Here is a 16,975-nt window from a genome sequence, read left to right as displayed (position 1 = left end):
ACCCTATTTTGTTGTAACTGGCAGCAGGTCAAATATTTCTTCTAGCCACAAAATGAACCTTTGAAATGTACCTTTGAATGGTTGTGATTTTGAACAGTTCACTGATTGGAGGAGAGCAGCATCCACCAGAGTTCAGTAACCTCGTTCCAATTCTGTTTGGGGCACTCAAATCAAGAGCACTTCTCTTGGGAAGTGTTCTCTCCTGAGCCTGGCCAGCCTCTTTTTACAGATCCTGCAAAAAAGAGGACACAATGGTTCCAAGAAGGACTATGAAATACTGCCTTTCGCTGCTGCTTTTGACCATCCTGCCTTCCCGACCTGCGTTGGAGGGTGTGTTACCAAGAACTGGGTGTCTTTCCTTCCCCCTATTTTTCTTCACTGGTCTTTCTTTGTATTGTCCCTTGCTTTCCTTTTTCTGTTTCTCTTCTTTTTGTTCTTTCTTTTGAGTGCGATAACTGGGCCTTTATTAATGTCCAGTGACTGTAGTCTCATGGGGGTGGTAAATGGTAGACGCCTGGGTGAGAGACAGGAAAATGTCGGTCTCCCAGGTGAGAGGCTGGGAGGAGAAATGAAGGATTTCTGGTGAGAGCTGGGAGGAACTACGGTCCTCTGTGGGGGGTTAGGGCTAAGAATTACTTTTAAGAGAGGGCTCCGTATTCTGCTTACTTGATTTGTATTCTCGGTAGTTCTCATTTTACTGTTTTATTGAATAATTTAAAATAAAATCTTAAAAAACAACCAACCAACCAACCAACCAACCAACCAACCAACCCAGAGAAGGCTGTCTTACTTCCTGCTGGAAATGAAAAGGACAAGTTCATTGCTATCCTGTTTATTTCAATAGGGCTTCCTATGTGACTGCCTGCCTTTAGATCAGGGTCCCTGTTTATGTTAAGAAATATTTCTTAACAGTAGTTAATCCGAGTGAAGATAAATTCCTGAAGTACTCCATGTGCCCTCTTCATTCGAAACTACTGTTTCCCACCAGCTTCTGCCCCCTGGGGCTCTTTTGAGTATGGACCACAGCTAACCTTTCAGTGACAATTCATAATTATAGGCACTAATGGAAGCACTCCTAACTTATTTACCTCAGAGTAAACTGCATTGAATTTGATAGGACTCTCAGGGCAATTCTAACTATGTCTGCTCAAGGGTTAGTTTAATTGACAATGGAACTTGAATTAGTCGTAACTAATTTGTTCCTTTCTTTTCGGTGGGGATTTTAGTGCCACTAAAGTGCACTGTAAGGTTTCATACTAAGGAACGAGAGCTAATCCACACCTCTGGCAATAAAATGGAAACTCCCCCCCCTCTCTTTCAATCTCCAATGTGGCCCTCACAGGAGAAGCTTTACAATCCAGCACCTACAACCCGCAAGGAGGAGCTATGAATGCCATTGATGGGTCTTTAGTAGGTGTATTTAGTAGGTGTATTACAGAGGGATCCTGCACCCACACAGATTATGAATGCAATCCATGGTGGACGGTAGACTTGCAGGCGCAGTATCAAGTAGTCCATGTAAGCATCACCAATCGGGAAGACTGTTGTGCTCACCGTCTTAATGGGGCTGAAATCCGAGTTGGGGACTCCACAGAGAGAGGAGGCACCACAAATCCTAGGTACTGTATACGGATCGGATACTTTCTAGTCAGGGAAGGGGAAGCTGCGGTCCTCCAGGTGTTACTGTAGTAGCACTCTCATCATCCTTAGCCATTGTCCATGTTGGTTAGGGTTGTTGCGAGTAGGGAATTCAACAATTATTTGGAGGGCCACAGGTTCCTTATTGCGTGGACAGGCGGAGTCCCCAGATCCCGCGCGGTCCCCCCGTCATGTGGAATAACGACTCATGACAACGTGCTATGGGATTAAATTGGCCACAACTTTATTAAATTTCAAATGTGGGTAGACCTTGGCTCAGGCATTGGGCGTTCTCCCTCCCCAGTCCCCAGCCGGGGACCTAGGGAGCATCAGGGTTATCCAGTGTGTGTGGGGGGGATGGGCCGGCTCTGGAGAACATATGTTCAAGCAGAGATAGCCACCCCCGTTACACCGCCGCCGCCGCAGGGGAGAGCAATGATGACCTTTCAGCGTACGGTCAGAGCCTCCCTTCAGAAACCCCTTTAACGGGGAACCCTGGTATCGCTGCCGCAAAGAGGAAGATGGACTAAAGGATTCCGCCCAAGGCCTGATACCGCCAAAATTGTGACGTTTTGCTACGGGAAAGGCGAAACCTGCCAATGCAGGGAAATTCCTTTCCGGCCCTTTAACAGCGACCTTAACGTAGCAGCGCCCGCATACCTGCGAAGAAAAGTTAACCTGCAAAACCTGTGAAGAAAAGTTAACCTGCAAATAAGACATTAACTGAGGGTGGGTAGGGTGGAAGAAGCTCTGGAGCCAAGTGAGGATTCCCAGGTAAGATCCTCCCTCTATTGTGTGGGCAGGTAATCCCTCCCCTACCTGGCCTGGTCTCCTAGGCAACGCTTCCCCCAGGTGGGATTGGACAACTGACTGAGGTAGGCGGAGACCTCCAGGTATCCCACCTGAGGGAAGGCAAACCAAGCCTATGCTGTTGGAGCCGCTCCAGATCTAGGGGCTGCGCGCGTCCACGCAAAGGGCGCCCCCCGTTTTAAGCGGGGAGCGGTCATTCTGTCTTACACACTGAGATGTCATGAGGTACAATTATCTGTTCTGCCCTGTTTTCATCATATCCAGGACTGTTTCCATTCCACTGCAGTTCACTGTCTGCCAAAAGCTACATTATTTTGTTTTGCTGTCCGCTGTGGCAAAATTACATAATTTATGTAATTCCGTACATAAATTATATAAGTTACAATGTCCTATGATGCCACCCCACTCATTTAAATGTAAAGAAAATGCAGTGCAAATTGGGGGGTGTAATGTAATCAAATATTGTCTGTGGACTGAAAGAAGCCAAAACAGCAAACGCTGATCGTATTCACTGGATCAATTTCTGTTCCGCACATGGAGTGAATTTGTGAACATTGGCCATTTCCACTTCTGTTTTTGCAACATCCTGTGGCATCCCTGCTTTACAGGATTATGGCACAGGGAGAACAAAGTTTCAGACAGTTCCCTAGCTATTTGAGTTCCCCAAACATAGCAAATATTTGCTCTCTTTCCTGAAATTTTCATGTGATGTCACCTTTCTGATAAAGTTCTTCAATTATTGTTTAGTACTGTTTCTTGATGTTTTCTTTTCTTTTCTAGATGTGCTACAATAAATTCTTTGGATGCTGGGGAAACACGCAGTTTTTACTGCGAAGTGTCAAAAGGGCAGTTTGTTACAATTACCCTACCAAGGGGCGGATACCTCACGCTTTGTGAAGTCCAGGTGTTTGGTCAGAAGATAGATTCCAGTGGTAAGTAGGAAAGATATTGGTATCTGTTTATGTGCAAAGAGACTGAGGCTGCACACATCCCATGTACTTAAAGCACATTTAACTGCATGCTTCCCCCCCACCCCCCAAAATTCCTGGGATCTGTACTTTATACAGTGGTACCTCGCAAGACAAATGCCTTGCAAGACGAAAAACGCGCAAGACGAAAGGGTTTTGCATTTTTTGAGTCGTTCCGCAAGACGAAACGTCTTGTGAGTTCTTGCGAGTTTGTTTCCTTTTTCTTAAAGCCGCTAAGCCGTTAATAGCCGCTAAGCCGCTAAGCCGCTAATAGCCGTGCTTCGCAAGACGAAAAAACCGCAAGACGAAGAGACTCGCGGAACGGATTAATTTCATCTTGCGAGGCACCACTGTAAAAGGGTGCTGGGAACTGTAGCTCTGTGAGAGGTAAATTACAGTTCCCAAGATTCTTTACAGGAAGGTATGTCCTTTAAATGGATGGTCTGTACCCAGCCTAATATACAGGAGAAACACAATGTCTATAATGCTGACTTATTCATTAATGGTCATTCTGGATGTTGTAGTAGCAGATTTTCTTCACTGAGGTGTTGAAGCAGATTAACTTTGAGGTTCCTCCCAGTGCTATGATTCTGCCATGCCAGAGATCCCTGGGAACTGTAGCGTTATATGAGGGAATCTTTCATTAAAGTAATTTCCCCCACAATTCTATGGAGGAAGCCATGACAGTTACATCATTATAATCCATTCCAAACCCAGCACAATATTTTCTAAAACTTTCCCCCCTCTCCTCCCCTGTGACCCACACCTTCTTCAAATCTGCTCTGCAGGGTTGGGTAAACACCCATGTGGTAAGAATTTACTTCTACACTTCGACTGTGCTGAATGAATTACATCAGCAGATAAAGCTCAGCTAAGACTTTTATTTCTTTTTATTATAAATTTCTTTGGCAGCTGACCATGAGCCAGAGAAGAACAAACCACTCACACCAGGAGAACAAGTTAACACTTCTGGTAAGTAGACCATTGCATACTGCTAGTTGGGAAGGAATGTTGCTGGTGGTGTAGTCTTGTAAATGTGGGTGCCAGTTTGGGCATGAATTAGCCACTTTTAAGCAATTTCTGCAATGTGAGTTCTTTAAAGTCACTCAGCGCTACTTCCTGATATCCGTTAACTCAAGGGAAGCTGTGGCTTTCCAGATGGTGCTGAGCTCATCCATCCTTGGCCATTGGACAGTGGTTTGTGTTGATAGGAGTTGGAGTCTAACCAATCTGGAGGGCCATAGATGCCCCATCCCCACTTCAGCTGGAGATGCTGGTGAATTTAGGACTTGAGAATTCAAGGCATTTGCTTACCCACTGATTGATGGGCCCCCAACTTTAATAATAAGATTAGCACTTATAATTCATTCATATATTTACTGCAGATCCATTTTGTATATTCTCATCACCATTGCTCAGTGATTTAAGTGCAGACAGCTTACATAAAAAAGAAACGAAATAAGCATTAATTTTTTTTTAAAAAAATCACAATTGCCAATAAAGAAATGGTGATGTTGGCAGGACTCAATCTGAAAAAAATGTACTACTAAAACATGAACATCCTAACCCTCTCAGTTAAATAAATGGAGAGGCTGCTTCTTGGTTTTAACATCTATTGCATCAGCCACTCTTGGAGTCGATCTGTATCTCCTCTTCTCTCCCTTTGGAGGGACGAGCCTGGAAGCTTGGACTATGTTGCCAACTGCCAGGACCCAAAGAAGACAAATTGTGTCCCATACATACACAATATCCCAAATTATATCATACCTTAGTAAAGATTTTAATTGTAAGCCACTTTGAGAGCCGACTGTGGCTGGAAAGCAGGATAGACATATGATCAGTAATAAAATAAATTGTTCAGCCTCACTCATCATGAGGACTGATCCTGTTGACTGTAATCCATGAAATTGGTAGTTTCCAAAAGATATTCTGGAGGATGCTGTCATTGCATGGAAGCTTCCTAGGGGGTTTTCGGTGAGAAGTCTAGTAATGGTGAACACATCATCTAGATGGTGCACAAACTAAGAGCTTGTGGACTCTCCTTCCTCGGAGGTTTTTAAGCAAAGGTGGATGGCCATCTGTCAGGGATGCTTGAGTTGATATTCCTGCATTGCAGGGGGTTGACTTGAGGTCCCTTCCAGCTATGATTCTAGGAATCCAAACATCCCCAAGCATCAGCTTCCTCATCACTGCTAGTCTCTCCCTGCATAATGCAGCTATAGGCAAGTGTTGAATATGGTTTCTTGGTGTGTATGAATAATATGTGTATGAATGACATACAGAGTAAGATAGACCTGTTGTATTAACAGAGTTAGTATTCAAGAGCAAGGGCATCCAGCATGGTCCCCTCCAGATACTACGGACTCCAACTCCCATTAGCCCTGGCAAGCATCATTGGCAATCAAGACTATAGAAGTTATAGTCCAATGACAGCTGGGAGGTACCACATTGCTGCAGAACGTGCTGTAGAATTGTCTACACTTCTGCATAGCTGAGCTATGGCATCTCGATCACAATATGTAGTGATGACCACTGTCGCAGATGACTTTGAAAGGGGATTCAATCAATTAATGGAGGATATGGCCATCAATTGCTACTAGCAATGAAGGCTGTATATTGCAACCAGCATCAGAGACAGTATGTTGGGGAGTATGGTCAGGGGAGTGCTGCTACACTCATGTTCTGCTTGTATTGTGGCTTTCCATAGGCAACTGGTTGGCCATTGTGAGAACAGGATGCTGAAGTAGATAGCCCTTTGATCTGGTCCAGCAAGGCTCCTCTTAGGAAGTTTAACTGCAAAGAAATGATTGAGCAAAATGTTCTGTGTCTCTTGCTGATATCATTGATCCTTTTGGCCTAAATATTGGTGGGGCTCCCATACTTCCATGTGCCATATCTCTGCTGGGGTCATGCCATTGATTAATGCTCTAGTTGCTTTGCAGGTGCGCTACAATCAACAGCATGGGGCGTGGGGAAACCATGGCCTTCACCTGTGCAGGGATGCAGGGCCAGTATGTGACCATTACAATCCCGGGGAGATACAAGTTCCTCTCACTCTGTGAAGTGCAAGTTCTCGCACACCCATGGCTCCATGTGGGTGAGTAGATGGCCTCTGTTGTGGATTTGATGTGCACAGCAAAGGAACGTGTTGCTCATGCGATGTGGGCGAACCAAATCACTGATTGTTAGAAAACCCCATGTGGAGGAGCAGCTGCTGGGTGACTTTGGGCCAGTCACACTTCTTTGAAGTCTCTCAGCCCCGCTCACCTCACAGAGTGTTTGTTGTGGGGGAGGAAGGGAAAGGAGAATGTTAGCCGCTTTGAGACTCCTTAAAGGGAGTGAAAGGCGGGATATCAAGAGGAGAGTGTTTCCCCAACGATTTCTCTTCTGAATTTTCATTACAAAGCCATTGAGGAGGACACCATGCTTTTAAGAAGAACCTCCGTATCTGTGGCATTTTATCTCTGCCTGCTGCTTATGACTCCTCTGCCAATGCGAACTTTCCAAGAAGGTATGTTTCTGAGCTTGGGCATCAATTTTCCCCTTTTCTTCTCTCCTTTTCAGTGATTCCACCAACAGCAAGATTCCATTTATTTATTTATTGCATTTACACCCACCTGTATACGTGGTTCTCCTCATTTAATCCTGTGAGGGAGGTAAGGCTGAGACGCAGTGTCTGGCTCAAGGTCACCCAGTCAGCTTCATGCTGAGTGGGGTTTTGAACTCTGGTCTGCCAGGTCCTACTCTGATACTCTAATCACTCTACCAAATTGGCTCTCTTTCAGAGGCTCATCAGCCCACAGGTACGTACCAATTCACAGCACTCTCCAAATCTGAACTACCGCAGAGTGTTTCTCTGCTCTCCCCTGACTAGCTGAAGTGTATTTTACTTCCAAAAGCAGTTGGGGGTGGAGGGGAGGAAGGGAGCCTTCCAGGGCATCACAGGAAACCTCAGCCATGAGCTCTTGATGGGGGCAAAGGACCAACCAGCCATTCCTGCCTAAATGGCCACTGGGAAGGTGTCCCAAGGGGAAAGGATAGATGGGATCTTCCCTTCTGAAATGTGAAACAGAGCTCTAACATCAGAGTGGTAGATCTGATGCCAAAACCTCCCTTACTCTCTCTGCCACTGGCTCTTTCAAAGCGCTGGCCTTACTGGCACTGGCTCTACGGCTTCAGAAGGGCTGGGAAGGGGGCATTCTGGTAAGCAATGTGGATCCGAAACATCCTAAGCCATCCTGGTCCTCTAACACACCATTAAAATGGGAAAATATTGAGTCATGTTCCTGAGTGTGACTAAATCTCCCCCTCTCCTTTGGAAAACATTTTTTTTATATAGTAATGCGATAAAAGGAGAGAGGAGTGCATGTGTGTTCAAGCCTATTCCCACAGTAAGAGAATAATAACCTGCGCTACAGCTCTAGGAGTCTCTCTTAGCCAGTCAATCAGATTTTTATTGTTTGTGGTCAATGGACACTGCAATATTATCTAATAACTCTGCCGCTCCTTGCAGGATTCACTTGCCCAGAGAACTGGTTGAAGCGTGAAGGAAACTGTTATGGCTACTTCAAGGAACCTGTGACCTTTGCACAGGCTAGGGTAAGAGATGGTTTATCATTGTATTAGCTGTGCATATGAGGAGTCAACATCCCTTTCCTCTCTGTGAAAATAGAGACTGGACAGGAAGGCGCTGGAAGGATGGAGTTGGGCCTGGCTATACTGAGGCCGGTGGCCATTGATGGAGCTCATGGTTTGGCGCACTCCCTGTGTGACAGGAATCACTTTGTGGCACAGCATGGCTGGCTCCACACAATGCGGGAAGGCGGTGTTGGCCCCCAAATCCCACAAGACCTCACTTGCTCGCATTGCATGGTCTTGCGTGAGTTCTGGGAGCGGGTGGAAAGGAGACCTCCTTAAAGAAGGTTGCTGTGCCTCAGGTCAGTCCTTTCCTCAACGAGTTTCAGATAAGAAGGCACAACAATCTGTGGGGAGAGTGCAGAACTTCAGAGGTTGGTATCAGGGTTGTGGGGCGTCAGGAGTGAACCTACTCTACACTGGATTATCAGTTTATTTACTCAAAGCAAAAGGGTAGTATTGCCAAAGAGTAGATCCCTAATGCACAATATTAATCCAGTAATTTTAAGGCAGAAGAAATAGTAATGAATATAATAAAGAACAATTATCATTATTATTTATTACATTTGTTAGTTGCTTTATCTTGCCCAGGGCAACCCAAAGTGACTTACAACCAACCAACAAACCAGCCAGATCAAAAAACACCACATAGATACATTAGAACCAAGAGGAAAAAGAAATACATGAAAAATATCCCGTCCACTTCTAAAAGGCTACAGAGAGTTGAAGGCCCAAGGACTGGTTATAGAGGAAAGTTTTTGCCAGGCACAAAATCATGACTTTTCAGCCTTCGTAGCATTTATCTGTTTCTCTTTCATTCTTCTGCATTATTGTTTTAATGTAAAAAAAAGATGAAAAATGGAACAAGGGCAAAACTGGTATTAAATTATGAGCACTTGGCACTAGTGTTTGCATAGGGCTGGAAGGCTTATCCTGCAAAGGCTAAACTGCAACCGGGGGCAACTTAATTGATAAAAAGAAAGAAAGAAAAAAGAAGCTAAACCTGACTCTGTTGATAGCTGAGCTCTAGCTGTTGCAGCAAGCAAACCTTTGTTCAGTTTTGGTAGAGGATGATTTGATTAAAAAAGAAAGTCAAAGCTAGCAGCTGGGGACTGTGTCTAGAAGCTGGTGCAACCCATAGAGTGAATGGCATTCTTTGTGTCCTTGTGTAGGAGAAATGCCAAAAGGAACATCATGCCGACCTAGTCTCCTTCCATAGCAAGGAAGAAGTCTGTGCAATTGCGAAATTTGTTGCCGGCTTCAGTGACAACAAAGATGTTTGGATAGGTCTCCACGATCCTCAAAAGGTGAGTGCAGCAAGCTCCCTGGTGCTTAACGTCTTGGGATGTTTCCAACACTCTTCTCTTCTGAATTTCTCTCTGGATTTTGGAAATCAAAAACAAGATCAAGTAATTCAAAAGTGGAACTGATGCATTGGAGATCTCCATGATGGCAAATATCAACACAATCTGTCAGGAAATGCCACTCTCTGACCTAGAAAGCCTTCTCCAATAATTCCTTATCTGTAAGAACTTTCTCTCTCAAGGTTGGGGAGAAACACATACTGTATTGGACTAGCTGTAATGTGGAAGTGAGAGTGTCAAACTGGGTGCAGGAAGGCCCGGGTTCTAATGTTGAGCCAGCCAGTCGCCATCTAACCCAGGGAAGGGGAATCTGTGGCCTTCCGGGTGTTGCTGGGCTTTGACACCCGTTGTTGGGAGCGAGCCAGCAATAAATCACACAGACTAAGTGAACTTAACTCTTTTTTTGAAGAAGTGGGATCTGCTCAGGAGTGCCAGGCCTAATGACCACTACAACTCTTATTCAGTACAACTTGTCGTTATGAGGCAGTTGCGAAGAATGGATGCTTCCCACAGCTGCCCAACCCTCCTCCTCTCCCAGGTTTTCCCCAAGCAATCTGAGACTGCGGCTGGGTGTCTGCCTTTGCAGACATGGGAGACACCCATGCTTCTTCACCAGCCTGACTCATCTCTGCCTCTTGGCCTCACTCCTCTCCTGCTTCTGTTTCTGCTGCAGCTTCTGTACTTCTCTCTGCCACAAACTCTCCCTGATCACTAAACCCTGTTACCTCTTCAGCTTCTGACACCTCCTCCTCCTCCTCACTCTGACCACTCATCATTGTCCCACCACCCTGTCTATGAGCCTTCTCCCTTGGAGGTTCCGCAGCTGGTTCCCCTTATTCCTCCTCTGCATCCAACCAGTCCATGGCAGCCATTAACCCCAGCCAGCATGTCCAGTGCTCGGGATGATGAGTGTTGGAGTACAACAGTACAGTGGTACCTCGGGTTAAATACTTAATTCGTTCCGGCGGTCCATTCTTAACCTGAAGCACCACTTTAGCTAATGGGGCCTCCCGCTGCTGCTGCCCTGCCGGAGCACGATTTCTGTTCTCATCCTGAAGCAAAGTTATTAACCCGAGGTAATATTTCTGGGTTAGCGGAGTCTGTACCTGAAGCGTATGTAACCTGAAGCGCATGTAACCTGAGGTACCACTGTATATGCCATAAATTTCTTATCACTGAATGAACTTCATAGGTCAGCAGGGAGGAGAATTTGGTTTGATCTACATTTTTAGTGAACTGATCAAATTCACACCTCTTGGGCCAATATATAAATTATCCTTTGGCTCTCACACTTCTGGTGGAAACACTGGTGCCTGCTGGTGTTGTGTTGGCAACCCCTATGGAAAATGAAGAGCACAGGTCTCCAAAACATATCTGCCCTTTACAGCAGAGTGGGGCGGGGCAGAGGGAACGTTTCTGGCTGGAGGGGGTCAGATCTTTATCTTCCCCACTCCTCTCAGGACAAAGATGGCAGGTGGGCAACCTGCCAATCACCTCACCTCATAGTGATGTCAGGTGACGCTTCCCCTGGGAACCCCAGTGAGCAGGACTTCAAAGCAAACTGTGGGGCTTTCGAAGAGCCCTTTGTAAACACAGCACACAGAGATGTTTACAAAGGGTCGTTGAATCCTGCACCTGTGCTTCTCCATCAAACCGTCACAGAGATTTGAAGCAGAAATGCAGAGATTTGAAGGTGGTGGTGTTTGAAAACCTTGAGCATGGTGCAGTCCTACTGCCCATCAGCTGATAGGATGGGAATGCAATGCATCAAAACTACCCAGAATCTGAAGAAAAAGACCAAGTTGCTTATTGGCTCCCAACCAAGGCATATCACATTGCGGACCTCCTACTTAGCCGTAAACTCAATGAAGTCATACCACAGGTGTGGGAAATCTTTGACCTCCCAAATGCTGCTGAACTACAACTCCTAAGCTTCTGAAAACATGGCTGATAGCCAGAAATGGTGGAAATGTAGTCCAAAAACATCTTGGGGGGGGGGGTACAGATTCCCAACCACAATTTTATTCCCAGGCAGACTGGTCTAGGACTGCAACCTTGGTAAGTTTCTGAGCCATTCCACGAGCATTCTCCAAAGTATTCCACATGGTTGATTCCCTTACTAACTGCATTTCTTGCCTTCCACCTGCAGGATAACGTATGGGATTGGACTGATTCCACCAGGTTTAACTTATATGCTTGGCTGGATGACACAGACAGAAAGAATGAACATTGTGCGCTATTGCTCAATGGCACAAGTAAGTGTGCAGGTGCTTTGGCAGATGGGGACACAGGGATTCAGGAAGGAGAAGAGCAAAATACGGCTGCTTTTGTGTACCTTCCAGCTCTAACACTTTGAGAGCTGAGATTTATGGGTGTTTCCTCTAAACAGCTGCAAAGCACTGCTTGGGTCAGAGGCGGGAAGGATGCAGTTTGTAGCAAAAAAGTGGCTGGCACACTTAGACACTCCTCTTCTGTTGCAGCCTCTTCCCTCTGCCACATTCACCCCAGCCAGGGTTCCAGGCATGTGCTTGCTAGGTTGTTAAAGCAAGAGCAAAGGGGGAAGAGGATTCCAGAGAAAATGCTTTCAGTAAATGAGGTAGCTGTTCACCACCTGCTGGTCTGTACAGCAATTGTACTGTGAAATTGCTTGGAGATGCTTCCTAGGATTCCTAAATGACATAAAGGACACCACCACCACTCCACTTAGCAACTGTTCAGTAGAGGCCTGACTTCCCAAATCTGCCAGCTTTGTAGCTCAAACCAGTGGTAATCCTGATGGGCTTAAAGACTTTTGCCTGCCAGGAAAGGTGGCATATACATCAACCAGGTGGCTAGCACAGGTCGTCATAATCACATTTTTAATATGCTGCCACTGCGTCACCTTAAATATTCCGTGCTGCCACTTGTGTATGTCTGTGCATTCACCTCCAGCCAAGGAGGCTAGAAATTTGGCAATTCTCAACATGCAAAAGTTTAAATCAAAACCCAAAATTCTCAGTTGCACAGAGGATTGCATTTTGCATATCACATCTACAGCTTTGCTTTTAGCCTTTCTCCTAAGGATGTAATCATGTGCTTGCAAAACTGTAAAACTCTTCTCGAAACTTAGAAGTAGTGCTGAAGAGCGGACATTGGGCTTATCCGTACTTACCTTTCCTCTGCGCTTCCCAGACACAGGGCTGCATTTTAAGCTCTGTGTCTGAACTGCTGAATTGGAGAAAACAGCACTCCGCAGAAAATCCCATTGCCATTTGGTGTGCTTCAGCTTTAAAGAGCGGGTTTTTGTGGGGTATGCTCCAGGGCAGGGAAAAGAGTGCTTGGATACAGAGTTGTGCCTGGAAAGCACAGCTCAAAAGGTAAGTGCACATAAGCCCATTGTCTGTGGTTTCTTATTCTTGCTGCAGCCTGCAGTTTAGCCAGTTTTGCAGGTTTCTGTGTTGCTTCAGGCAATACTTACGACTTTTCCAGACAGCCTTTCTAGACAGTACATTCATGGTTATTTCTGCTTGTGATGGCACAGGGCAGTCTGACGAAAACTTGCTTTCAGTACTCTTTGTGCCTGAAATGTTTTGGGGCAGATATCCTGCTTGGTTTGCAATCAGCGCATGTCCTGCAGCTTCCTGCTGAAATCCTGTAGCTTTGTATACTTCAAATGTCCCAGGTTATTGTTGTCTTGCCTTTGTTGCCCTGTGGTGCAAAAGTGGCCCCTCCAAATGGCAATGATGCAACAACACCAGGGGGCATTGCAGAACAACTACCGTATTTTTTGCACCATAACACTCACTTTTTTCCTCCTAGAAAGTAAGGGGATATCGGTCCTGGAGGTTCTGCTGAAGGGACCGGTTGGTTAAAGGTATACAGGTCGGAGCCAAACAGTACAAATTGAGAGCATTTGCAGCTGACTTAGTATTGACGTTACAGGAGCCAGAATCTAGTACTAAAAGGGTTTTAGAATAAATTCAAGAATTTGGTCAAGTGGCAGGATTTAAATTGAACAAGCTAAAAACTAAGGTTTTAGAGAAAAATTTAACACCGATTGAAAGAGAGAGGTTTCAGAATGAGACAGGCCTGACTGTGGTTAAGAAAGTGAAATACCTGGGGATTAATATGACAGCCAAAAATGGGAACTTATTTAAAGATAATTATGAAAAATGTTGGACGGAAGTGAAAAAAGATTTAGAAATCTGGTCAAATTTGAAGCTTTCACTGTTGGGTCGTATTGCTGTGATAAAAATGAATGTATTGCCTAGAATGTTGTTTTTGTTTCAGACATTGCAAATTGTGGACAAGATGGACTGTTTCAAGAAGTGGCAGAGAGATATTTCTAGATTTGTCTGGCAGGGCAAGAAGCCCAGAATAAAATTTAAGATATTAACTGATGCAAAGGAAAGAGGTGGATTTGCCCTGCCAGACTTTAAACTTTATTATGAATCAGCAGCTTTTTGCTGGTTGAAAGAATGGCTACTTCTTGAAAATACAGACATTTTGGATTTAGAAGGTTTTAACAACGTATTTGGATGGCATGCATATTTATGGTATGATAAGGTCAAAGCACATAAAGCATTTAAAAATCATATTGTCAGGAAAGCACTGTTTAATGTTTGGATAAGATACAAGGATTTATTGGAAAATAAAACCCCAAGGTGGTTGTCACCGATGGAAGCAAAAGCTCTGAAAAGGCTCGATATGGAGGCCAAATGGCCGAAATATTGGGAAATTTTGGAACAAGAAGGAGACAAATTGAAATTGCAGAGTTTCGAGAAACTAAAAAACAAAGTGAGAGATTGGCTTCATTATTATCAGATAATGGAGGCATATAATTTGGATAAGAAAATTGGCTTCCAGGTGGAAAAATCAAAACTAGAAACAGAACTGTTAGAACCCAAAACTAAGAATTTGTCAAGAATGTATAACTTGCTGTTGAAATGGAATACTCAGGATGAAACGGTGAAATCTGCTATGATTAAATGGGCACAAGATGTTGGACATAATATTATGTTTGCTGACTGGGAACAGTTATGGACCACAGGTATGAAGTTTACGGCATGTAATGCCCTAAGAGAGAATATTATGAAAATGATATATAGGTGGTACATGACCCCAGTCAAGCTTGCAAAAATCTATCATTTGCCCGACAATAAATGCTGGAAATGTAAAGAAACTGAAGGTACATTCTTTCACCTTTGGTGGACGTGCCCAAGGATTAAGGCTTTCTGGGAAATGATATATAATGAACTGAAAAAGGTATTTAAATATACCTTCTTGAAGAAACCAGAGGCCTTTCTTCTGGGCATTGTCGGCCAATTGGTGCCAAAGAAGGACAGAACTTTTTTTATGTATGCTACAACAGCAGCAAGAATACTCATTGCAAAGTATTGGAAGACACAAGATCTACCCACTTTGGAAGAATGGCAGATGAAGGTGATGGACTATATGGAATTGGCAGAAATGACTGGCAGAATCCGAGACCAGGGAGAAGAGTCGGTGGAAGAAGATTGGAAGAAATTTAAAGACTATTTACAGAAATATTGTAAAATTAATGAATGATAGAATGATGTTGGATAGTAATTAAGCGGTTTCCAGCTGTAATGTTCTAAGAGAATATGAAAAAAGGGTTATAAATGGGTTAAAATCTAATGGTAAGGATTTGCTGAACCAATAAATTGAAGTGGAATACAAAAAAGGGAAGTACGAGGAGGTCCGGGAAACAAGCTAAAGGAAAATAAGTAATAGAAAATATGTGTGTTTTTAACTGTTTTTATTTTGTATTTTTCTTTTTCATTTTCACTGTAATATTTCAAAAAACCTTAATAAATATCTTATAAAAAAAAAGAAAGTAAGGGGAAATGTCTGTGCGTGTTATGGAGGGAATGCAAATGGATGGCATGCCTACGGATTTTCCTCCTCTAAAAACTATGTGCGTGTTATGGTCGGGGGCGTGTTATAGAGTGAAAAATACGGTAATAAAGCAAAATGATGCATGGATGGTCCACTATAAATGCACTGCTCATGCATCAGTGATATGTTGCAGAACACACCCATGCAAAACCCCCATTCTGGAGGAGCCCTCAGTGAAGATGAAAAAAAAGGGCTGAGTCAGCCACTCATGCTTAGCATTTGAAATCTCAGGACCTGAATTGGTGAACTTCCTCTAGGTCAAACATTGTGTTTCTGGTGATGGATACAGCAATTCTGACCATGGTTTTGATCTGTGACAGCTGTTTCATACATATGCATTTTCCATATAGGAAAAAAGACCTGCATAGTAATGTTCTATTGCTTCAGATGGGCACTGAAGACAGTTTCCCCCTTGGCAAGCTTTGAGGAGGATTGCTCCCAAGTGAATTTCATACCGTTATCTCTCTTGACTTTATTTTATTAGACAGAAAACCCCTATATGTTTTTGTTTGTCGCGTGTGTTGTTTCTTGTGCATTGTAGGTGAACCTGGATAATTCATACAGAGGTGGAATATACAGTATATATTATTTAAAAAGAAAATAAATAATTGAGGCTGTGGTCATCCCACATGAATGTGTGAACTAGCCCAAAAAGGTCGTGGGGTGAACAACACTTTTCTAATAAGACAGAAGACAGTTAATATTTTAATTATTAGTTTTAATAACCTATATTGCATGTTTAATATTGTTTTGCAGTATGTTGTCCAGAGAATGTTTGTGGACGGATAGCTATAAACATGTAATTCATAAAATAAACAACCCTGGGAGGTTGCATCCCAAGGAGAGCATACATCCTGCAACCCACAAATCACCCTGGTATCTCGGCTGCCTTATTTTCCTTTCCGCATAGATTACATTGCATGGGACAGCAGCAATTGTGAAACCAAGAGCCCCTACATTTGTAGAAAGACACCACAAATTACTGTTCGTGAGTGCTAACAAGGAGGAACCCTGGCTGGCTGTCTAGAAGAACCTGCACCCAGAGGGATGTCAACTCCTTCCATGACTGCTAAACTCACCTGCTACTCATCTATAGGCTGAAATCCCAAATAAACAGTAGAACTTGCAACTCAATGTGGCTGGGTGTGTCATCTGTTACAAGACGGGGAAACGTATTCCTTGATTTTTCTTACCTATTTTATTTATTTAAACAGTCATAACCCTTACTTTTACAAAGTGGTGGTGTACCCAGCAGAAATAATTTAGACAGCAAACAATCTTGGGGGTTGAACCCAAGACCTTCTGTGTGCTGTGGCCCTTCCTGTTGAAGATACTCACCTGTCCCACCTGTCTTCTGTCATGGAACCCTGTGGTTCTCAGGTAGTCACATGTCCAGGAATTTACCAAATCTAGACCTGTTTAGCTACTTCAAAGTGATTGTCACCTGTGCCTTCACACCATAATAAAAGGCTAATAATAGCACAGTGCACATTGATGCATTTATTAATTTACTGCATTTATACCTCACCTTTTTCTTCAAGGGGCTCAAGGTGGTGTATGTGGTTCTCCCTGCTCATTTATGCTCCACAACAACCCTGTGAGACTCAGAGGCAGTGCCTGGCCTAAGGTCACCCAGTAAACTTAATGCCAGAGTCTCTCAGG

At 44.0% G+C, this 16,975-nt stretch overlaps 1 protein-coding gene across 2 annotated transcripts; it reads left to right on the top strand.

Moving 5' to 3' along the window:
• The first annotated feature begins 172 nt into the window (after nucleotides 1–172).
• Nucleotides 173–16,447, top strand: LOC308457433 (C-type lectin-like). 2 transcript variants are annotated; one of them, XM_080971250.1, is made up of 9 exons: nucleotides 173–330; nucleotides 1,322–1,619; nucleotides 3,229–3,380; nucleotides 4,329–4,388; nucleotides 6,823–6,927; nucleotides 7,930–8,015; nucleotides 9,224–9,358; nucleotides 11,565–11,670; nucleotides 14,766–16,447. In XM_080971250.1, exons 1-9 carry the CDS (start codon nucleotides 252–254, stop codon nucleotides 14,960–14,962), a joined length of 1,218 nt encoding a protein of 405 aa, XP_080827376.1. In that variant the 5' UTR covers nucleotides 173–251; the 3' UTR covers nucleotides 14,963–16,447. The 2 variants fall into 2 exon arrangements, with proteins under 2 accessions (XP_080827376.1, XP_080827377.1); XM_080971251.1 differs by lacking the exon at nucleotides 1,322–1,619 and having other exon boundaries at nucleotides 216–330.
• Nucleotides 16,448–16,975: the final 528 nt, after the last annotated feature.

Source organism: Podarcis pityusensis, assembly GCF_964106645.2.
Source record: "Podarcis pityusensis genome assembly, chromosome: 10".
NCBI lineage: Eukaryota > Metazoa > Chordata > Lepidosauria > Squamata > Lacertidae > Podarcis > Podarcis pityusensis.
This window is presented reverse-complemented; position numbering and strand designations above follow the sequence as displayed.

What these genes read in the sequence shown, in the direction of transcription:
- LOC308457433 (XM_080971250.1), top strand. Translation starts at nt 252, where the DNA reads ATGGTTCCAAGAAGGACTATGAAATACTGCCTTTCGCTGCTGCTTTTG. An exon ending in AGAACAAGTTAACACTTCTG is followed by an intron (nt 4,389 to 6,822) that starts GTAAGTAGACCA and finishes TTCATTACAAAG; the next exon opens with CCATTGAGGAGGACACCATG. An exon ending in GCTATTGCTCAATGGCACAA is followed by an intron (nt 11,671 to 14,765) that starts GTAAGTGTGCAG and finishes ATGCTACAACAG; the next exon opens with CAGCAAGAATACTCATTGCA.